Genomic DNA, 24,392 nt, shown 5'->3' on the forward strand with positions numbered 1-24,392 from the left:
GTCAAACATTTGTACTAAATCAGTAGTTATTTCGTTCTTTAAACATAACAAAGGTACTTTATTAACTCAATAAAAATATTGCAAACTTTAAAAAAAAGCATACAAATGAACTGATGCTGCAGGTAGTGTTGGTGCATTAAGCTTGGAAATTCAGTTGCATTAGTATTAGAATGTCTAATAGCATGCACATGTCTTTTAATCAGCAAATCATCAAGATAGTGTCTGAAAGGATCAAATGAGGTAGAAGAGGAGGCTGAGTTGGTGTATGGATGTATTGATGGATTTATTTTTTAAATGCAAATACAGCAGTTGGAAAAACAAAAGCATAGACAAAAAAATGCTGTTTTCCATGAGAAAATAAAGCTGTGAAGCCACGTTTACGTATTGCCTTTTGCCCTTGTACTATTGTAGTTTTGGCTATATAGTAGCAGTGTGCTTTTTTATTTAACTCTTTACTTTTAATACCATTCACATTAGACGAACAATAATGTTTTAAGCGCAACATTTCCACCTGTAAAACCACAGACTGTCGAATGGACTACATCTCCCAGTACACGGGTGCCCCCGCGATACGATTTCACTGACGTTATCACTCTGCGACCGAACGTTTATGCGACGCATTATACAGCAATGGCGAGCGGTAAAAAGAGTGCCCTGCTTTCCTCTTTGGCAGACTATGGAGATGATTCAGAGCCTGACTCAGACCCCGAACCAGAAGAGACAGGTATATGAAAACACACACAATAGTCTGTTATGTTCTAGTGGCAGACATTTGATTTATTTTACTGTGCGAGTCTCACCACAGATGCTCTTGTGCTAGCTAACGTTAGCCTGTAGCTAACTTAGCTAGTGTACATTGAGGTCTTTTGTTTTGCTGAAGTAACTGCTTTCACTTCTTAGCTCCCAGCCCCCCACATAATGACATATTAAGTTATATTTACAATCCTGAGTAGTCGTGCAGCGTGTGTGTGTCAAATTATACTGCCAGTTTTTTAAAGAGTATGGCTTGGTGATGTCTTCCTGTAGCCAGAATGCACTGCTAGAATGATTGGCATTTATTAAATCTAATGCTAAACCCAGACTTTAGTTCCCTATTACTCTGAACCAGCTGCCAGTGATGCTGTTCGCTTCTTCTAGTTATCTGTGTGGTGATCCCGGCCTGTGTCTCTCTTGTCTCTTCATATCCATCACCAGGGGGGCGTGGAGTTGGTCTGGTTAGCTATGGGGAGGATGACCTGAACCGAACCGATGTTCCTGAGGACAAGGTGTCTGGAGATGAAGACAGCAGAGAGAGCAACTCGGTCAGTATTTTTTCTAGGTTTATTTCTGTTGACCCTTCTGTTGGATTCGACTGACATTTGGTTGAATGTTTTAAGTGACGGAAGCAGCTCACTTGGTTGTTGGTAATATGGTGCTTTTTGACATGCTAATGGTGGGATCTAATGTGACACATTGAGTCTCTACTCAGCGCTGAGGGGAACAAGGAGGCTGACTGGATCACACCAATGCTTGTGTGGTTGTGGCAGTAGCTACATCATATTTGAGATCGGATGTGTTTTGTGATGCGTGCCTAATCGTTAAACCGCATCAGTCCATGTTTGTACTGGTGTAAACATTGTTAGTACTTAAAAAAAAAAAACAGTTTGGATTATTTTGGTTATCTTTATATATTATTACATTAACTTATCCACTTTTCATTCATTTAACCAGATTTTCAGTGTCATTTTTCTTTGTTTTATTGGTTTATATTTTTTTCGTCTTTAGTGAACATGTTGAAATAATACAAACACAAAATAAAATATAGACGCAATAATAAAAATTAAACTTAAATAATATTGTTCATATTCAGAACAGTACACTGTACTAGGGTTTGAATTTTTCTGGTTATTTAGACTGTTAACTTATACCATGATGTACAAAGCACCTAAACTGTATAAACTACATTGTTATAGTGACAAACAATAAAGATGTTCAAAAGTTTTAAGTAAAGCCGCAAGAGTCGAAAATCACCGAACGCCCATAATTTAAGGAAGGACCTCTACCTGCGGCTCTCATTCCTCTGTCCAGTCACAGAGCGAAGGCTTCATACTGCAACATGTACGAACACTAGTCATTAAGTTCATCCCAATTGCGCTATATACTGGCATTGCTATGAGGATTGCTGTCCTGTTTTCGTTTCAAACTATTCGGCTTGTAAAGCTCCTTGACAAAGCGTCATTCAAGGTTCTAACTACAAACATGAATTTGAATTAGCCGCAGCCGTAAGCCCCAACTTTTAACTCAACTCGCTTCAACTCACTAGCATCTTTTACAAACCTTTTGAAAAGCTCATTGCGTTGCCATGGGGACCAGACTTAAATTTAGTTTTGATGACATTTTACACCCCAAAAAGTCCCTGATCAGAGTGTAGTACTTTTGGGCTGGGGTTTGCATGGATGACTGTAACTGATTGGTCAAACGCATGGCTTCATTCATAAAACAAGGAAGTACTCTTGTATTGATGTATAACCATTTTAGGAAGAGGGGAGAACATTTCTCTTTGTTTGATAACATTTAAAGTTAGAAAAGAAAGTGCTCAGAGTGGGCGGGCACACTGAACTGTAGGCTGCGGACTGGTGGGTGGAGCTCAGCACGGGTCGGGGGAGAGACTGAACAGAGCTGTGAATTAGAGAATTAAAACTTTGTTTTCTGACAGCGGTTACATTCTAAAGCACAAATAAGTAACCATCAAACACTCAAAAGAGTTTTGTTTTCTTCCTCTGCTTTTCATTCATTAGTCAGATAAAACCTAAGGTTCATTTTTTTTCCTGTGTTTTTTTTAGCTAAAAATGACATCATGCTGGCTGCAGAGTGTTTACCGCTGGGATCACCAGCAGCACCTGTCCCATCATGTTGATTTTTAATACGTTGGTGGACTAATTTGCCTAATCTTCATGGGTATTTAGGCCACTGTGGAAACGCACATAACAGTGGGCTGAATGAACATTTTAGTTGTTTAGAAAAGTTTCTGGGGACTTTTAGGGTGAAATGCTGCTTATTATTGCTGCGGTGCCCTTTAAAGATATAATACATCATATTTTCATATAGGTATTTGTTTGTTAAGTTCCTATCTATCAAAGAGTGAGTTAAAAACTGGTGATTGATCATATGACCCACTAATGAAAGCACTTGTACTTGACTCTTTGCTAGTATTCCAATCTGTGTGTCTACAGCTGGAGCTCGTCGGTTATACTGCGTTCACTTGTACTCAGAAATCAGGAACTTCTGACAAGTAAAAGTGCAATGAAAGGGATTCTTACGGATTGGAACTTTAAGTTCCTTAAACAATCCAAATAGATATTTGTGCCTTTAGTAAAAAGCTGTCACATTTCACAAAATGTTAGGAATGTTCATTTGACAAACACTCCGTCATACTAAAACTAATATAAAACATCAAAAGGGTTGAACACTTTTTGTAATCTTGTGCTGCGTGTTGTCATGCCGATTGTACAAATGCTTGGTTCCCCTGTCTGCTGTATTGTCCTTGTGATCCTTACAGTGCTAACCTTCTGCATTTGTGTTTTTATAGGAAATGGACGAATCTGACGAGGGGCGGGAAGCAGAGGATGTTGAGGTATTTAAACATTTACATGGTGTAGGATGGATTTGATTTGGAAAAGGGTCTCATTTGTTTTGAGACTATCCTAAAGGGAAGGAACCGTCGCCACATGAAATGGAGAATCATGTTCACTAGATGGTGCTGTGGGTTTGTGTTTGTCAGATAAATGGTCAAATATCAAATGAGGCTCTTATGTGGGTAAGACCAGGGCAGTTGCAGTCAGTGAGTTGCCCGATTCGTCTTAATGTGAGTCAAGAGTTCAACCAACAGATATTTTTCAGAGCGCGCTGCCTCTACACCATCCTACTCTCTCTCTCTCTCTCTCTCTCTCTCTCTCTCTCTCTCTCTCTCTCTCTCTCTCTCTCTCTCTCTCTCTCTCTCTCTCTCTCTCTCTCTCTCTCTCTCCTCTCTCTCTCTCTCTCTCTCTCTCTCTCTCAAAAAATATGCCATGTCACGAAGCAGAGATAACACTGCTGGCAAATGATTTTGTGATATCGTAATGGTGAAACACTGTGTGTGTTGATGTGATTTCCAAATAGAAATCACACTTCCAGGAAGAAACAATGGGCCTCATGCAGTGACAGTCACTTAAAGTAGAAACATTTTAAAATATATAATAATACTCTGCTCTGATTAATATGTTCACCATATATTATACATGGTTTGCTCTCATAAAAGTAGGAAAAAAACTCTTAAGGGGCTGGAAGCACATCTACTCTTCTCCCTCATTGAGAAAGTCTTGATCTGGCCTGGAGCCCCGTGCACCTCCGCCGCTAAATCCACTGTAACCCGGGTGTGCTTAATGATGAATCCCATTTCATCATAATTGTTTATTAGCTTATGTTTATGTGCTGTGTGCAAACACTCTGGCACCTAAAAACAGCTTTATCAAGAAACACTTTAGCAGGAGTAAAATCACAGTGTTGTATAAACTTAAAGTAAACATGGTTTTTGAGTCAATCCAAAACCCAGCTAAAACATACTGTAGTTGAAAATCATAAATGTAATCGTATGATATTCTTGCCTTTTTTACGTTCTTCTAATTTAAAAAAAGTTTCAAGTTATTTATTGTTGTGCAGGGAAAAAAAGAAGCAGTTCAAAATGAAGGTATTGGATCTTGGGCTCCCTCAAATAATGCATAATAAGTACTGTATGTATTTAAGCAAACTTATGTTTCCTTTTGTTTGACAATCTGAAGACTGTGAAGACCAGATGGTATTTTCTTATCTTGCTCTTATTGCGATCTCGACCATTCTGAAGACGAAGAGGAAAGCAAAAATTCGAAACATTGAATCCCAGAAACCAATGTGAACTAACAAAATAAGAAGAAATGGTCACCTGAATACAAAACAAAAACTAAGGGAAATTCGCTCGCTATCACTTGCGATCACTACCTGCATGCCCAATAAATGATATTCAGTAATTATGTCTGGTTCGGATTAATTAGTTGACAATCATATCTTACCTGTTGCCTGTGAATGGCAGCTGGTGTTTTGATACAGTGCTGGCTAACTGTCGATAAGAAGTTCACCACACAATACACACTATATGTAACTCGGGGCAATTGGATACACAGGAAATCTTTGAAATATTGCTACAGCCCTTTGCCCAGTGGCTTTGGGAACATGCATTATTAATGGCGTGTTACAAGATTTGGTTTGTCTTTAATTCTGTTTAAATATTTATGTCGGGGAATTGTCTGCTGGATTGCCAGCGGCGGTGTGACCTCAGGGCTTAAGCCAGCGGGGCGCTGTTCAGAAAGCAGGTTTACCAAACAAACATCTTGGTCTTGTTTGAGCAGGACGGGTGTGTTTCCTGGATACAAATCATGACCTACTAAGTTACCATTTATTCATTTTCTAATGTAAAAAAAAAAGTAAGCATATATGAGGTTCTACACTAAATGTACAAGCCTGTATGTCTATTCTTCATATAAGATCAACACACTAAGACTTGGGTGGTGTTATAGTCCTTATTTAGGAAGTAATAGTTTTGTAGCAAATTGTTATTTAGTGTTAAAGTATGTTAGAAGGCTTACTTGAGGACATTTCTATTGAAGATAGAGACAGGTTTTTGAAGCAGCAAAGTGTATTGATGGTAATATTGGAGGCTATAGTTTGTGATGTTGTATTGAACTGTATAACACTTTGTTTTTATGTAAAAATATTCTAACATCTTATCAAAAAACATAAAAAGCAGTTAAGAAAATGCATCGTGGATGGATGCACTACATGCTGATACATTAAATAACAGTTAGTCTGGCTTCCAAGTGTGCAGGTATGTCAGGCATAAGAAGCGCCGGATGTCAGACATTCTCCGTTTCCGATTTCATCCTATTTCCGATTTCATCCTATTTCACTAGTGCACCGTCGCTGCACATGGGGCTTGGCTCCACACAAGATGATTGTGATGTTTGTAAAGAAATAGAAAAACAGAGTGTTTTTTCCCCCTATACCAGAATGTTCCCTCATGCAGCCAGACCATAACTGACACAGCACTGTAGATATATAAATAATAGTTGATAAGTAAAATAAACATTAAGTGGTTTGCTGATGTAATTGACTACTAATTGACTCCTGGCCTACAGTGGCAGGGGACAACTGGCTGAAATCCAGTATACATTTATTTGTTATAGTCAAAATACGACCCAAAGCTTTTTGTTGGTGACACAGTTTCTTTAAAATAATACTAGGTTTTATTTTTGAAACGTTGTTAACTCTAAGGTATTCAGAAGCTGAATGTTATCCTTTTGTTTCCACACATTTGTTGTCACTGCCATCAACCAGAAATGCATTCAGGTGAAATTGAGCAGTTTACAGGGAAGCGCCCTTAACACCTGTGTTGTTGATGCACAATTATTCCTGACATGGTTGAATTTCAGTAAAAGCTTGGATTTTTACTGGGCAGCTAAATTTCAATTATTTATTCAGTTTTTATAGCTTAACGTGACCTCTGACCTTCCTGTGAAGGGCGGCCAGATGGGAAAGAAACTTCAGATGTGGATCAGAGAACTGAAGAGTATTTTATTGGCTCTGTCTCAAAAAGCAGGTGTCATTTCTTTTCTTTTTTTTCTTTGGGTTTGGATTTCTGCCAGCAGGCTCTGCTGGGCTTCCATGTCTTTCCGTCCACCACCTCCGCGACAATTCTTTGATGTGCCCGTGCAGTTGCTAGGTGACGACGGGATGCCTGTGAATAACAGCACTGTTCCTTTGTGCTGAACCTGTGTTATGCTCACAGAGCTGGCACAACAGGCAGCATATTTTAGAGGCTGTACAAGACGCCTCCTCTTGCCGAGCTCAGGCATTCACTGGAAACTTTCTAGATTTACTATTCTGGTTCCTATTACCTCTTAGAAACCATTCTCCTGACAGCGTCTATTCAGTGCAGTCTGTTGCATCAGCATCTGTGATTTGTAGGTTTAAGGCACAAATGGAATGTGCTTTTGTTTCCAGCTCCACATATTTCTCAAGAACTGCCAGTTCACCGTAATTACCTGCATCCAATCTAAACCCAAACATGGTTTGATAATATCTACTACTGGTGCGGTTAACCAAAGGTTAATGACTACATTGTCCTGTCCAAATGAGACCTAAATATCCCATCTATCTCTCTGCCCCCCCCCCCCCCTCTCTTTTTTACAGATCCCAGAAACAGAAAAAAAGGACCCTAACGAGCTAGTTGGTGAGTGCACATACACAAATGCAGAGTGCACATATATTTGACCAACTCTTTTTCTTCTATTCTTCTCATGACCAAAACCAACAATGAATTGCACCTACTGACAAGTATTGTGTGTGTCCAAAGTAGAGCTTTGATTGTTGTTTTTTTTCAACCCGGTGGAGCCGGGCTGTGATTTCTCAATCATAGCTCTAATCCAAGCCTGATAGGGCCAAAGAACTCCACTGTTGTCCAGAGACACATCCATGAGCCACACTGTTGCACTGGCGGACGTAGTCCTTCATTAAAATGAACATGGGTACAGCAATTTATTATGAGTCTATGCCATCCTACATTGTCCAGCTGTCATTAGGGCATCACATGTATATTACAGGGTATCAGTAAATCAAACAAAAGGTTCACTGTGTGATAAGCAAACATCACTGGTGAAATATGTAATATTAAATATATAATATTTAAAGTGTTAATATTGGCTCTTGCTTGCAATAGGCAGTTTTGAAATGTTTCTGTGTCTAATTATGGGCTGTCAGGAGGTGTCGCACACTAATTACACGCAAATTACTGTGACGATGGATTGTGCAGGCAGCAGGCTGTTGAGTCATTTGTATAGAGTTTCAGTCAGCACTATTAGAACCATAGCAAACACTGTCACTACTGCTAGTTACAAGGGGTTTAAGTCACAAGTTTTATCACAAAACACTATTATAGGGCTGGGTGATATGGCCAACATCTCATGGTAAAGCTTATTTTTGTAAATGCCTTTTTGAATTTGGAGTGTGGATTTACAGCCGGGTGAAAATAGCCTTTGCCGTGTGATTTGGCTTTTTACACCTGACCACTGCATCCACTGCTTCAAGGAAGAGTGTGGTATTGTAGTGGATAACTGTGGGGCAGTGGGTTAAGCATCAGACTTTCAGCCAGGAGACCATGGTTTAAATCCAGCCATGGGTGTAATTTTGAAGTTTCTTGACATTGGTTAGATTTAGTCAACAAAACCACTTGGTTAGGGGAAAAAGCATTGTTGGCTACCGACATCCGGGTACAAGTAGCATATATTTATATTTGTACCAGGCTATTTACAACCTTTGCCATTAAATATAAGACAACTGGCAGCTATAGACTGACTATGTTTACAACACAACTGAATATCACGGTATCTTGATATATGATTTCACTGAAAGACGATAAATGATCATATTGAATTATCGCCCAGTCTTATGATATTATATTGAATCTTTAGACAACAATACAATATCTTTTGATATCACAGTCTGCCACGATACCGTTTCAGTTCAGTTCAGGGTCCTGCGATCAATGAGAGGCGATTTCATCTGCCCTTTGAACATAATCAGTGACATTTATATCAACTCTCAAAAAGCAACTAAAATATGAGTTGGCAATTTTATTACCAAGCTTTTTCAGACATTAATTAAAAAACAAACTTTTCTTTTGACTAAAAGTGGGAATTTAATGAATTGATGTCTAACAATGGATGTGTATGCATGTCTAATATAGCAATTACATTTTATTGTGTCAGCTGGGTGTTGGTGCAGTAAATCTATGAATCACTTACCAAGACCAAGGTGAGTTATAAAGTCTCTTTGTCCACTGACTGACAGATGGGCTATGACCCAGGGTACTGGCAGTGGTTAGTGAGTAATGACTGACCTATACAGGTGTGTAAGGGAGCATCCAATGAGACAGGATATGAGTGTTACAAGGAGTGGCTTTTCACACAGCAGTCTGATAAACACCATAAACCACCAACGCTTCACACTGCGCTTTGTTTCTACAAGCCTGCAGCTAGATGCACATGGCGGCACACATTTTTCGATGCAGCACTCGTATAAAAATAGCCTCTATAACCTCTGAAAACTGTACATTTAATAAATGTGTTGCAAACAGGGTGTAGACCTGATTATAATAATTACAATAATGACTGCTGGTTTTATTTTGAAAGGAATGCCTACATGAATCCAAGTTTATTTAGCTGATTTGTTCTTAAGTGAATTTTTTTTGACGCCTTTTTTAATCTTTGCATGCTTCCATCGTATTCTTAAAGTGTACTAAAGCAAGCAGCCTTTCTTTGGACTCGCTCCAACACCCTCCATGGGTGGGTGAGACAACTTGGTGGCTTCTGCCCACAGATTTACTCCCTCTGTCATTGCCACTTTCTCGCTCTTGGTTTGTTGCAGCCATAAAAAAGAAATCGCATAGGAAAGGGAAATATTCTAGAGCAATTTTTAGTTTTCACAAACAGCCATCTTCGCCATCTGTCAGTGTACTATAGTGGCAGAGTGTGACTCATAGCCTGAGCCTGGACACTTGACATTACTGCAGCAGAGCTTGGCTCCTCTGTCTTGTCTGTCAGTAAATGTCACAGTGGGTCTGGCAAAAGGCCTCCCATCAGCAGGCTGAAGACAGCTCTTTGTCTGTTCACTGAAGAGACCGACATTGTCCGTCTGTCCAAGAAGACCCTCAGGGCACAGATTGTGGCTGTCGGGTTTTTGGGCAAACAGATGGGAATTTTGTTGCAGAATATAATCTTTTCTCTCTGTGTGTCTCCCTGTTCGTCCTGACAGTACTGCTGTTATGTGAGAATATTCCTCTAACACTGAGCTCAATTCTAAACCGGAATAGACACACTCTGATTTATTCACACTTCCTTTGCTTCTGTGGAGGCTACAGAGTTTATTTTGGTGTTTAAATCAGAGTTAGTCCAACAAGGCTAAAAAACTATCAACTAAATCTCCTGTTATTTAGAGCAGATTAGCAGGCTTCCACAACGCTAAACCCCTGTTGCAGCTACAATGTGTAACTGTGACCGTGTATGCATGTTTGTGTTTAAGAGAGAGTTGAATTAAATGCCAAGCTACCCCCTAGTGCCTGTGACTCATCAGACTTGCCTTGTCAGGTTTTTAATTGTAGGAGGCTACAGTATGTTCTGTGTTTTAAAACGTATCATATTTCAATTTCATGCATGGAATCATTTCTCTTCATGGAACCGTATACCTGCTCACTTTTTGCTCTCAAAAGCTGTCAAATGTGTCTGAACCTGCATACGTACATGCTTTTCGTTACTTAAGTGTCTAGGCAACACGGGCAACGCCCTGCCCATCATCTGCCCGGTGCTGAAGGAAACCCATAGCCATATCAGCGATGAAGCAAATGGAGGGAGGCGGGGTACCTCTCATCCTCTGAACTTTCCAGACAATAAGGAGGCCAGGGTGGCAAGTCGGTAACTACATGTGTGGATATGTGGTCCCATATGATCAGAAAACTGAGGAAAGCAGCAAAGATACTAAAGGGAGTGCACACAGACACTTCAAAGTTCAGCTTAGGCACAGGCGGGGATTGCGTCACAGTGGACCAGCAATATTTATGTAAACAGACATTGTAGCCAGCATTAAGAGACAGTATGCATTAGAGCTACTGAACCTGCTCTTGAACACAACTGTCAGAAACGTTAACACTTTAAACAATGTCAGTGGGTAGAGCTGGGTATTTTTTGAAATTTTGCAATACTTTATCCTTGCTGCCAAATCCTTTAAGTTACAAAATACGCCAATTTCTTAAACACAAGTAGTTGTACAAGAACTTCATCAGGAACTACTGAATCAAACAAGTAAATGAGACTTCAGATGTATCCAGACATTCAATGACAGCCTTCAGTGCTTGAGAATACAGAAAACCATTCTGTATTGTTGCTGCAGAGATGTCTCTCCATGATCAATTGCATATATGTTTTTCAATTAAAATGAGAATAATGATGAGAAATAACATAATTCCCTTTCATGTTGCATATCACATCGCTATGGCATCAGTCAAAATAATCCCAAACTGAGATTTTCCTTCTGTCGTGCAGCCATAGTACTTTGTGTTCAGTGCTAATCATGCTAAGCTAAGATGATGTTTAACTTGGTAAAAATTACCTTCTAAACATCAGCATGTTAGCATTGTCATTGGGAGCATGTTGACATTAGCATTTGGCCTCAAACCACTGCAGTTTTAGACTTTAAATTGTCCCGCTCATTTTGAGGACACAATTATTTTAAAAAGACACATTTAAGGCCTCCTTATTAACAATATTACATTGCTGATAGTCCACAATGTAAGAGTGCTTGGCAGTAGGAATTTTCCTCCTGTTATAGTGTTCAGGCTAAGCGAAAAGACAGAAGAAAAATTATCTTCATGTCTCATCAAGTTTCTACTCGTCGACGATCTGCATAGAGCATCAGCAGGGGCAAACTCCTGCATTTACATGTGTGTGCACACATACGCATACTCAGAACACGCAGCTTGCAGCACTTATTCAGAGTGTGATTGACAGCACTGAGTGACTGTAAAGACTATCTGTCTGATTGGATGTAGAGTGACACTAAGGAATGCCTGGCCCGCAGTCAGAGAAAGCTGAATAAGTCAAGCAGGGAGAGCAAAACAAGGGACGGGTCCAAAGGGAGGGAGGGAGGGGAGAGGAGCCTCCCTTCTCCATACAAGCCCCAACAACAGCCACTCCCTGCCCGGGACGTGCACTCCTCATACCACACTGCCATATAAAACCACTAGCATACACTTAGGGCTATGATGAACACGAGGATGCTCAGGAATTCACCAGCAATGTTTGCTTATCACACAGTGAACCTTTTGTTTGATTAACTGAGTGTGTTCTCCGGTGCATACCCACATCCCACCTCCCTTGTCATCTGTTAATTCAAACACTAAATTTACTATATTTGTATGACTTTCTGTGGCTTTATCCCCACTACTGTGTTTTTGTTCATAAAAATGCACGTTTTTGCTCCGTTAACACCTCACGGCCACACTGCTCTGCTGTTTCCAGAACTCTTAAAGGGACGTTTGAAAATGCTGCACGATTCTCACCTCACAATCTGCTTCCTGTTTACATCGGCACACACACGCCCGGTGTACGCAAATGGTCATGTGATAAGCATTTTCAGGCGTCATAATTAATATGGACAGAGATTATTTCTGATACAGAGCTAAAACGCTTGTATAGAAATCGGATACTCCGTTTAAGAATGAAAACGTAGTTTGGATGTAGCTTCAGTTAATCCTCATTCGGCAAGTAAAGACATGAAAGACATGGCAAAGAGGGAAAGTGGAAAATATAACAAAACAAGCACTCATTTTTTTTTATGTTATTGTTGTCTTCTTGCCAGCTCTTTTCTCAGAGAAGGTGAGGAACATGTCACCCGATGCAATCAGGATCCCCCCCGAGCCCCCCGGACGCTGCTCAAGCCAACTACAGGTAGACACACCTCTGCTCCTATTATTTAATCACATATCTTTTCTCATAGCGCACCATTCATTTAAACACAATTTAGTGTTGCTGTCGTCTCGTGCAAGCAGTTTTTAATCACCTTTTTTGGCCACAGTCATGCCTGCTAATCAGATCAGAGGGGAGGGTGTGTGGATATCGTTGGGGTTGTGGGTTTTCTGAGAGCTTGATAGAATAGTCCTGGTGCTCTGTGTTGTGTGTTTTAACTTGTCTGTAGGTTTGTTTTGTGTGCTGGAGAAACAGTTTCCAGGTGGTAAATTTCTAACCACTGAAAGACTTGTCATTGGCTCCTAAAGGAAGATGTTGCTTTCATAAGCAGACACGCAGTCTGCACTCTGCACTCTGCCTTCACAAGTTTAGAGTTGGGAGTTCAAGATCAAGTGTTTAAGTTTGGAGTGTTGCTAAAAGCGGCCTCGTTCAGAGACTAGTCATCTTGGTGTCGATGCAGTCTAAATATCCTGTTCTCCACGCCAAGTGAAATAGTTTCCCTCGTTCCCTCTGGTCTTAGAAAAAAAATCTGGTGGCTACATAAATTCTGAGACTCACCCCTGTAATTAAACCAGCACACAGTGTCATCTTCTGTCAATACAGTATCACCAGCAGAGCACTGTTTCTGCCTCGCTGCTGTGCATTTGGTGCGTCCAACTGCAATAAGGTTTATTTCACGAGGAGCTAAGGCAGGTCAGGACACACAGCTGACTTAGTAAGTGTACAGCTCAGCAATATTCCCTCTGGGCTGACACTCCCCCACCTATCAGATGAACAACTAATGATTCACCTTCACCAGAACAGCCTGGATATCCCTGCCCCAAGGCCACGGAGGAACAGAAACACATGCATGCTGAGAATAGGGTTCATAAAAGTTTATTTCACTATTTTCTGGAATGTATTCACGGTTTCGAAAATGCTTTTTGCAATCGTGTCCCAACCTTGAGGTTAGAACATCCAGTTAACTGCCAGAATGCACAAGCTCTAATTTGATACCAATGTGTTTGTCGAAAAGAAGACAACATTGGCCGTTTATTTAGATGAACGGGGGCCTTTTCACACCTGTACTTTTGTTTGCTCTGGTCCCAATCAGTTAATGAGTTTGTGAACTAGAAGTTCCGTTTCACACAGAGAACAATCGGAGAGCAAACCAAAGTGCAAACTAAGTGAGAATGTTCCCTCTGCTAATTGGTCAGATGTTTGTTAGTTGTGTGTTTGGGACAGGAGCAAGGATGTAAATACAGAAAGAAGGTCCTGTGTTCTGGACTACTTTCTGACTACGATCAAGCCAGCCATCCCCTCAACGATCAATCCAGCTCATTTAATTAAAATAACTGAATTTCCAAGGGCGGAAAACACTCCAGAGTTCGATTGATTGACGGTTGGGTCAACAAAGTGCGTGACTTTGACACCTCTGTTCACATCCCATTCCCTACTCGCAGTCAACACCGTTTTTTTATAGATGAAACAATTAGTGATTGTGGTGACGCTGGACGCAATGAATAAGACAAATGCTAACTACCATATCTAGATGTTAACACACTGTTAAACATCTAATTGACTTTGCAAATGTTTAAATTGAAAGGAAATGCAGGGTTGTTAGAGTACAAGGATGTACACAGTGCAATTGTATAACACACTGTATGTATGTAAACAAAACTTGTTTGTTTTCAAGAACTCCACAGGGCACCTTTAACCAAGTAGTTTTTGTGCCTAAAACCTAAGAAAACGTAACTAAATCTGTGTGTGGTGGCACATGAGAAAGCACTCGTATGTCCTATTTTACCACACTTTTGTAATGGTTTACAGTGTCAATTATTGTCATCTTATAGGGGTGTCAGAACAAAAAAATGTATAACAGATAATGGCGTTTCAATTACAAATACATTATTTGTACCCATCGGGCAAATAACTGCAGTGACTATGGAGCAAGAGGTTGAGTCAGTTGATCTAGTGTCCAGCAGTAATAATAAATAATATAAAAGCCATAAAGTGCGAGCGAGTGGAGCAAAGGAGGTAGTGGCTTCTCTTTTGCAGCATCGTGTTCTGTGTTAGTCCTCATGTCTCACTGTGGACGCCCTGGTTACACCTGCCAGCGCCTTGTGGCTCAGTTGAACCTGGTTGTCAAATATTTCCCAAAGGTATCAGAAACTTTATATACAATAGCTCCATTCACACAGACCCTTGCTGGCGGGAGCCTACTAATCTAGTTTTTGTTTATTTCACTGCATTGACACTGTGTACAGTGTTGAAGAAGCTGCGTCAAAAAGCAGAGATGTTGATCTTGTCACACTGAGAGATGACCTGCTGTCTGTTCACGTCCTCCTTTTGATGTGTTTGTTTTCACAGGACAAGATCCACAAGCTCTACGAGAGGAAGCTCCATGGAGATTTTGACACAAACAGCCACATCCAGAAAAAGAAAGAATTTAGAAACCCAAGGTATGCAGCTCAGCTCAAGTACGCGCCCAGACCAAAAGCCCAGCACATGGAGGGCTATTTACACATGATACCAGACACACTTTTTGGTGTAAACACTTAAACAAACTCATTAATTTTCTGTGAAACAAAAAAATGAACAACAGATGTTGCCGAGTATCTTCTAAGCTTTTTCTTTGTTTTTTTTTTAGCATTTACGAGAAGCTCATTCAGTTCTGCAGTATAGATGAACTGGGAACTAACTACCCAAAGGATATGTTTGATCCGCATGGCTGGTCAGAGGACTCTTACTATGAAGCTCTAGGTGAGCGAATTTACTTCTTCTTCGCAGCTCTGTGTGATTTAGGACTCAACAAACACTCATGCACGTGTTTTATTTTCCAGCCAAAGCGCAGAAAGTGGAGATGGACAAACTGGAGAAAGCCAAAAAGGAGCGGACCAAGGTGAGTCAAACATCAACAAAAAGATGATTTGTTCCCCCCCCAGTTGGCAGTTCTCTTCCCTGTCTGCGTCAGGGGCAAGTCTCCACCAGCTGCACTTCATTTCTACTTTACGTCCTCCATCAGACACACGCAGAAATCAGCATTGCCAGGTTCAGCTCTCGTAACTGCAGCTCTGGCCCAGCCCGGAACAGATTTACAGCTGAGCTCTGCCCGTACGTGTATTTCACACAAAACCTAGTGTTTCTTTGTTTGCCAGCTATTTTTTGCTTTTGCTAGTTGTGCTGAATAATCATTCAGAGGTGATGCATGCTGCTGATCACAGCAGCATGCATCATTCCAACAGCTGCACCCAAGAAGAAACTAAACTTGAATGAACATGTAGCCTCTTTTCAGGAGCTTCTTTATTATTCTTTACTGTGAAATGGCAGTGGTATGCAGGCTACAGCAGAAGCGTACGGTTTTGATGTGAGAATGAAAGATGAGACAGAGGGAACAAGTCGTTTTCTTCCCTTCACCCACAGTTACAATTAAATCAGTTTTTATGTGTTTCACAGATTGAGTTTGTCACAGGGACTAAGAAAGGCACCAACCCCTCCAACACAGCAGCCTCCACCACCAGCAGCACCACCACCACCACAGCCACAGGTAAACACCCACCACCGCAACACCTTGCAGATTAAGCTCCTGTCAGATATGCACCTTTCTACATAAAATGTCCTGGCAATTGCATTTAAAGGTCGGAGGATACACAATACTTCCAACACGACACAAGTCTGGATTGAGTGATGTCACATTAATATTGCCACAGCAGCACAAATCTAAATAAACGGAAAAAGATTAAAGGGGCGTATTCCTCCTTCTGAGAGTAGTGTATATATTTTTGTCACTTATCATTTCTTATCCACAAAGAAAATAAATGATGAAGCGCTTTCGTGGTTCAGTGTAAAATATTAAAAAACAAACACATCTGAATATTCATCAAACCATCAGTCCATCTCAAGAGGTGGTAGAGAGTGACCGTGGCGTCCAGTCAAGTAGAGCCGCCCGGCTCAAAGGAGCAGCTACACCGTTGGCAGTACAACAGTTAGCAGCTTTACACCTAAAACTTAAACGACCTGAACTCCCATTCTGCATTTAAGGCTGTTGAAATGGGCGGGTCCCTGGAGAATCAGGCTTCAGCCCGGCGGAGACAATGCAGCCTGCTATCTCTACGGCCAGTCAAGTTTGGGATAGTTTTTTGCAGCCAGATCCAATATCACCATAACATAGCTATCTGTGTCCCGATTACATTTTTGAGGCCATTGCAGGTTAATTGTGTGTCTAACTGTACACAATGTTGTACATAATCATGAAATCCTTGCACACGGTGAAATGCTGACCTCTTTTTGAGGTGTGTGGCCAGGAACTACACATTGCACCTTTTTACATGTTTGTTTGCTAGCTAGCAGTCTTCTTCACTGCCTCGGTTGGTGTGTTGCAGTGCTTCTTGACACAATTCTGGCACCAGCAGTGGAATCTTTAGAAAGCAGGACTGGCTCACGCATGCCCGTACTAATGTGCGTGCAATAGAAACTAAATAAAAAACATTGCTCCAAAGCGCTCTGAGTGTTTAAAACTAAGCGGAGTGATATCTCAGCATAGTGCCATGCAGCCTTTGCCCTGCAACTTGGAATTTAAATCCCCTGTGTTTACTCCCATCAGCTGAGGCCCAGAAGAGGAAAAGCAAGTGGGACTCTGCAATCCCAGTGACCCTGGCCCAGCCCACCCTCATCACGACCAGTGCGACCCTGCCTGCTGTCGTCTCTGTGACAACCACCGCTAGCGGCACCAAGACCACAGTCATCTCTGCAGTGGGCACCATCCTAAAGAAGGCAAAGCAGTGATTTGTCTGTCAGTGTTTGTCTGTAAGAGTGAGTGATGGAAGCAACGACTGACATGAAGAGGGAAGACCTGTGTTGTCCTGTGCTCATTTAATTTGGGAAAAGAAGCAGAGACTTGGCAAATGAACTGATGGACACTCAGTATACACTTAGTACCAACCTACACATGCCCTCTGCTTCACATGGAATAATCTAAAGACTTTTACTGCCTTCTATCTCTGGGATTGCATCTGCACTATTGCATCAAAAAGCCAGAGTCACAGAATCCTCAGATCCACGATCAACCATGTCTGTTATTCATTTTTTTTAATATGTTGGGAACAGTAGTTAGTTTGAACAGTTGAAGAGAACAAGAGCGCAACAAGGAAAAGGGTCCCAAACAGACCTGGTAGAAATATCTGAAAAAGTGTTTATTTTTCTATCCATACTTGCGGTGCAGTATTTTCACATCTCCTGTAGCAGTCATGTGTTATAGCTTGACATGTGCATCATTTGCTTTTTTCAGCTTTTGTTTTTCATCATATTGACCGACTCTAAAGTAAGATTTTTTTACACGTGTACATAAGGTGAATAAATGGATCAGATATTGCCTTTTCAGTTGGATTAGTGTCTTTTTTTTTTCATTTCCACAAACTATTTATGACCACCCCACTGAAGTCATTTTACAATTTTACCATTCAGTTTACCATTCAGCCCAAATGGGGACAAAAACCCCATCTCACAGTTTTAACAAAGCTTTACATCTGTGTGTTTCACTAAATGAAGGGAGCACACTCTTTTGGCTGTAGGCAGACTGAAGAATCTCTTTGGCTCTCTGGCTGACACACAGTTACTTTTCTCTCAGGGTAAACACATGTGCTCCAGGTGGAGTTTTGACTCTCACCTCTGTTGCCACATCTGACTTCTATCAGGGGTGCGCTAAGAGGTCAGTGTATTTCTGAAGCACCACCCTGTGTCAGAGTTTACGGTGTCAGTAGGCCATAATTCCCCAATGAGTTATGAAGACATGAGCCCATCCCACTTGTTTACTGTTACAAGCTACAAATATCTTTTCATAACCTTTCACACTGTAAGATAGTGACTGTAGGGTTAGTCTTTTAAGTAAACACCAAAAATATGCAAAGATGACTTCCTTGTGTTCTAATTGTATTTCTAATCCTGTATTCCCCGTGAAGCTAATGCCATATAAAATATGCACAATGGTTGTCAAGAAGGTTCAAGACCAATGGCCGTCCTCCACAGAGCTGGGACCGCTCGACCTTTTGCTTGTTTAAAGGAAGGTTTTCGGCGCCACTGTGCACAAGAATGCTGGATAAAGACTGTATAAAAATGATAATTATTTTTAGAGAGCGACTTGTTGCTGCTCATGGGGGAATTGTAAATCATGAATAAGTCATAGAGTGTGGTCTGGACCTACTCTATATCTAAAGTCTCTTGAAATAACCTTTGTTATGATTTGGCACTGTAAATAAAATCAAATTGAATAGGAAAATAAGAAACTCTCAATAAAATCATTATTATGGCTGGTGTAGGTATTCTGCAACCCCACACCTAGCATGAGCTACACGGACCAGCATAATTTGAATTAGGAATATGAATTCGCATATCGTAGCATTGTTAACTAACTTTTGGAAAGAGCGATTTGGAGGATGAAGGATGTTATAAAAAATGATCCATGGACCCTACAGAGGTTTAGAGAACTGACAGTGGCACAGCCCTGAGTACCTGATGACACTCGGCTGAATCATACCCACATCTGGCCACTGAGCCATTACAGTAGTCATGCATTTGGTACAGTAGAAGAACAAATGTTCATGTTCTTGATCCTCGACATGTTTCTGCAGAGCCCGGAATTCAAATACAGTACTGAAAAAATGCCGTCCCTATTGAGACACAGTTTGACATGTCATGCTTAGGTGGGATCCACATTTGGTTTCACAGAACTGGAGGAGAAATACGCTCCCAGCTGGAATGTTTGAGGATGGAGAAAATACAATACGAGTCAGAGTCTTATCGGATGGGTCCCACACAGGAATCACAATCGTTATTGTTAATTGTAAGTTAATCAAATCGTGCGTAGCATTTTACTTTCTCTCAAAACACAGAATAAAAAATAGCACAAAGAACTGGTTGTTAGAAAATAGATTTATGTTCTTTATGTGTTACTGTTAATGCCTGGACGGATGCGCCGATGGTTGTTAGTTATAAATATTAGTAAATAAACACAATTGTGAAGTTGTAGACACTATTGCATGTAGTCCTGCATACTTGGTACATCTATATACATTCTGCAAATGGCTCCCACAGAAATCTAACATGATACATTCAAACCATAAGGCATGTTAAGAGTGTCGACTCTGTCCCTGTAGGAATGTTACCGGGATGATTCACCGTTATGAGATCCGCAGCATTGCAAGTGTGTAGTTCCTGGGAGCGTGTGCAAACTTTGCATGTGCAGAGCCTGCGAGACACACCCAATGTACAACTTGTACTGAACAGGTCACAACCTTCCCCTCAACCTCTCCATCCATCCGCTGTCGTCACACAGATTTGACTCAGTGGGTGTTTACACAAGAGTTGTATAAGGAATGAACAAAGTATTAGGATTCATTCATTCATTCATCTTCAACCGCTTATCCCGGTGCCGGGGTCGCGGGGGGTGGTGGAGCCGATCCCAGCTGACATCGGGCGTGAGGACTGGACAGGACGCCAGTCTATCGCAGGGCACATAGAGACGAACAGAGACAGACAACCATTCACACCTACGGGCAATTTAGAGTCATCAATGAACCTAACATGTGCATGTCTTTGGACTGTGGGAGGAAACCGGAGAACCCGGAGAAAACCCACGCAGACATGGGGAGAACATGCACACTCCACACAGAAAGGCCCAGGCCGGGATGCAAACCTGTAACCGTCTTGCTGTGAGGCGACAGTGCTAACCACTATATTCCTGCAGGCAGGTCTTGAGCTAATGATGTTATTAACTCTTGCGATAGGTAGGCCCAGTGGTGTAGTGGAGGGAATACACAGGTATACGACGTATACCCTCCTCTCATACTGGCAGTTTACAGTATTCCCACCAATCAGCCAAAAAGACATTGGAATATATAGGAGTATAGTATCTTTTGTCAAAATAATTGCCAATAGTTGTGTTGGACATGACACAATAATTAAAACAAATGTAGGTTTACCCACTCCCCTCATGGTTACATACTCATCAAAAGCAGTACCCCCACCTCACGAAGTACCTCTACAACTAAATAATCACATCATATCTCATATCATCATGTCTTTATCACTCTTTATTGTATTTTTTCAGTCTACCTAATTTAAGCTAGGCTATTATTTAGCAAAGCATAATGTAGCGTTTGTGTATAATAGTTATGTTCTTTAAACTACAGCAGTGGCTCAACCTGACTCCACCCAAGTGTTTATGGTTCTGTTTTTCCCTTGATATATTCATATTTTAAAAATGACTCAAATGTGCACTGTAAACAAAAACAAGTTTACATTTTGCATTTTGTTTGTTTTCATCTCATCTCATCTTCTTTTTTGTTTGTTTTCGTCATATTATTTATAATATAATGGTAATGATATCTGGTTCGAGGGGCCCCCTTGTGAAATGTTGCCTAGGGCCCCAACAGACTAGAGCTGCCTCTCTGCTAATACATTTCCATGGTGATAATTACTCTCATACGCAACAACCACCAACTACATAAACACTTTGAACTGTGCTTATCACCATTGGTAACATTTAAGCTATAAATAGTTTGCATATCATTAATTCCCCGTGTGAAATACAAGGTCACTGTCGTGTTTTCCTGATTATTCTCATACACGACACAGTGTGAACCGTCACAGAAATGTTTCCTCCGTCGTCGGCGTCCTTTGTAGTTTCTACACTGTGGCATATTTATCGGCGGGGGGAGAGGGAGACGCCATTATGGGCAGAGAATGAACTCACTGATCCAAAAAGTGCAGTTTTTGTCATGTAAATGGTGGAGGGGTTGGCCGCAGACTGGACTCACTTTGAGGTGAGCAAACGGGGGCTGAGAGTGGAGCTATTTCTGTCGGGCTCTCTCTCTCTATCCAAAAACTTGAATTATTATATATTTATTTATTTATTTTCTGTTTCTCAACAGCCTGCGCGTCGACCGGCTTTTTGCTAATGAGTCAAGTTCACCACGGCAGCATCTTGTTCACGGTAAGTGGCGCCTTAAGTCATAATGTAACTGTATATATGTATATATGTGTATGTGCACGTGTATGGACAGATAGTTAATGAGAAAAATGCAAAGTATGCTCCCTGGTAGTCCTTACTTTAGAATGCTGTGTGTTGTGGTGGTGCACTTAAGAGTTTCAGGTGCTCAATGAACAATTTATAAAACATTTAGTGGAGACAATTACAATTTAGACACAGAGTTCAGGAAGGTTGCTATGGCTGAGGTTTAAAAGTTTCAATGAACAGCAGTCACACTTTATATGTTGAAAAATTGCCATTGACTCCATAGTGTAGGCTATCAGGGTCATTTTTTCAACATTAAAATACCAACATCATTATTGTGTTAGTGTGCCTCCAAACCTCCCCACCAAATACTTCAAATGAGCCAAATGAGGACTTGAAAACAACTATTGTGAGTGAATACTGTTGATTCAATGTCAGTCCTGATTGAAATCATATCATTTTTTATCAACTTTAAACATAACAAGCGCTTTTAAAAGTACAGGAGATTTTGTTCTCTTTTCCACATTTACAGTTTAACATATAATAGGCCTTAGATGTGCCTCTTCCCATATTGCTCACACTAACTGGTGAAATCTCAAACTGAACCTAAAAAGTGCTTTAATTCTCGCACTCAGGGAACCCTTTGGACAAGTCAGAAAAATAATACCGTAGGTGGGCCGCTCCCTTCCAGCTCCTCCTCCGACATGTGAAAGGGCTGTTTGGACTGGCATCACTGCCAAAGTGTCAGCCAATAAAAGCCAGAGAGGGGGGACCTCTGATTCTGCAGAGGTTTTGTTCCCCTCCAGAGAAGTTAGCCATTGTGTCAAACCAGATCTAGTTGCTAGGAGCGTGACTGTGTATGTCCCTGTTCACATTGCCCAGTGTGGTATGTACAGTGAAGAGGACCAGGCTGTTTTCTCCTCAGAGTCATGTTAACTCCTTGCATCCCAGATTCATGACCACTGATCTGAGTCTGTGTGAGTCTCATTATAAAGTATTTTCATTACAATTTATTTAACCAGGAATATTCCCATTGAGATTTAAAATCTCTTTTCCAAGGGAGTCCTGGCCAAGACAGCAGCATAAACATACAAGTTTCACATTTAAAACCAGAACAACACACAACTAAACATGACACACAACTTAACATGATAAATCAACAAAATAAAACAGCATTCAAAATTTAAAAAAGGCAGATCAGTGCTCATAGACAGTACATGTGCAAACTGTACTTAAAAAGTCCTTAATCCTGCTTTTGAAATGGTTCATGCTGATGAGGGATTCCAGTTTGAAATGATCCTGTAGTTTATTTCAAGATAGGGGTGCTAAATATTTAAAATCACTACAGTGCAGCGACAGTGATAGAATAACCTTTATTAAGCTTTGTGTGGTCTGATGTGTGGTCTGCTGGAGAAATGAACAATTCTGACGCTGTCCCGTCTACTACTTCCTTCAAGAATCATTCATTCATTCATTCATCTTCAACCGCTTATCTGCAACACAAATACATTTATCAAACAAACTAAATAGATTCACGTTACATTTACAGGAAAGGCCAGATTGAAAAAGGTGATTACCTAGAGGAAACAACAGTTTGATAAATTATTTAAAGAGCTGAAACATAACACCTTGCCCCACGTGTTCAGTGTGTAAATTAGTTTGTGCAAATTTGATTAAATACGACTTTATTAAGCGTGTGTGCCATGTGAACATAAATAGCAAGCAAGACATAAAATCCGAACATCATGTTAAAAACATGAAAGAAACTATAAACCTAAAGTCCCCCTCCACTCAAAAATGATTTTCTCTTCTATTTCTGTCCGCTAACATTTTTGCATTACCCTTTATTTAACCAGGAATATTCCCATTGAGATTTATAATCTCTTTTCCAAGGGATTCCTGGCCAAGACAGCAGCATAAACATACAAGTTTCACATTTAAAACCAAAACAACACACAACTAAACATGACACACAACTTAACATGATAAATCAACAAAATAAAACAACATTACAAATAAAGAAGCAGATCAGTGCTCAGAGACAGTACATGTGCAAATTGTATTCAAAAAGTCCTTAATCCTGCTTTTGAAATGGTTCATGCTGATGAGGGATTCCAGTTTGAAATGATCCTGTAGTTTATTCCAGGATAGGGGTGCTAAATAATTAAAAGCACTTTCTCCAAACACAGTGTTGGTTATTGAACATAATCGGGCTGCTGGAGCGGGTGGTGCAGGTTCTGATGTTTCTAGGAGCCAGTAGAGAACACAGATGTGATGGAAGTTGATTAAAATAGCCTTATAAAGAAAGACATACCAATGCTCCATTCAATTCAACAATGTCTGACGTTGACTACAGTGACTTGTTTCTGTGCAAGGTTTGTCACTATAGGTGTTTTCACATTCTCTCCTGAAGGAGGATATGTAGCACTGGCTGTCTTATATGTAAAACAGTATTCGATGGGGGAACAGATTCAAACAGGAAACATCCTATCGCAGAGCACACTGTCAGTACAGAGAGAAAACACACTGACGTCATAGCTGTCAGACACTGACAGTTACAAGCTAACAAACAACAGCAACAAATGGTAACTGCACTTACAATTCTGATACATCTGCTAGTCACCGATTTTACTGCACAACAGATTCCTCACTCGAGTCTGACTGATGCAGGGTGCAGGACACTAAAACTATAGTCTGCTGATCGCCTGTGGATGGTGGTCATGCAGTCAAAGTGTCTCAACCTAGTGCGTAAGTCACAACCTGTGTTTGTGAATTTTCAAAACATTTTGTATCATCCACGGGTAATGCACTGAAACAATTTATTAACAGGTCTCTCCGAC

The 24,392-nt window shown here is 40.7% G+C and overlaps 1 protein-coding gene across 2 annotated transcripts; it reads left to right on the forward strand.

Annotated features, from left to right (window-relative positions):
• The first annotated feature begins 610 nt into the window (after nt 1–610).
• On the forward strand, nt 611–17,912 carry sap30bp (SAP30 binding protein). Of its 2 annotated transcripts, XM_083932429.1 has the most exons (11): nt 611–724; nt 1,195–1,301; nt 3,569–3,613; nt 7,240–7,279; nt 12,457–12,545; nt 14,913–15,004; nt 15,193–15,305; nt 15,386–15,444; nt 15,568–15,656; nt 15,999–16,089; nt 17,146–17,315. In XM_083932429.1, exons 1-11 carry the CDS (start codon nt 631–633, stop codon nt 17,191–17,193), a joined length of 867 nt encoding a protein of 288 aa, XP_083788555.1. In that variant the 5' UTR covers nt 611–630; the 3' UTR covers nt 17,194–17,315. The 2 variants fall into 2 exon arrangements, with proteins under 2 accessions (XP_083788555.1, XP_083788556.1); XM_083932430.1 differs by lacking the exon at nt 15,568–15,656 and having other exon boundaries at nt 613–724; nt 17,146–17,912.
• The last annotated feature ends 6,480 nt before the right edge of the window (nt 17,913–24,392 follow it).

Source organism: Echiichthys vipera (assembly GCF_963691815.1).
Source record: "Echiichthys vipera genome assembly, chromosome: 18".
In the NCBI taxonomy this organism is placed as follows: domain Eukaryota; kingdom Metazoa; phylum Chordata; class Actinopteri; order Perciformes; family Trachinidae; genus Echiichthys; species Echiichthys vipera.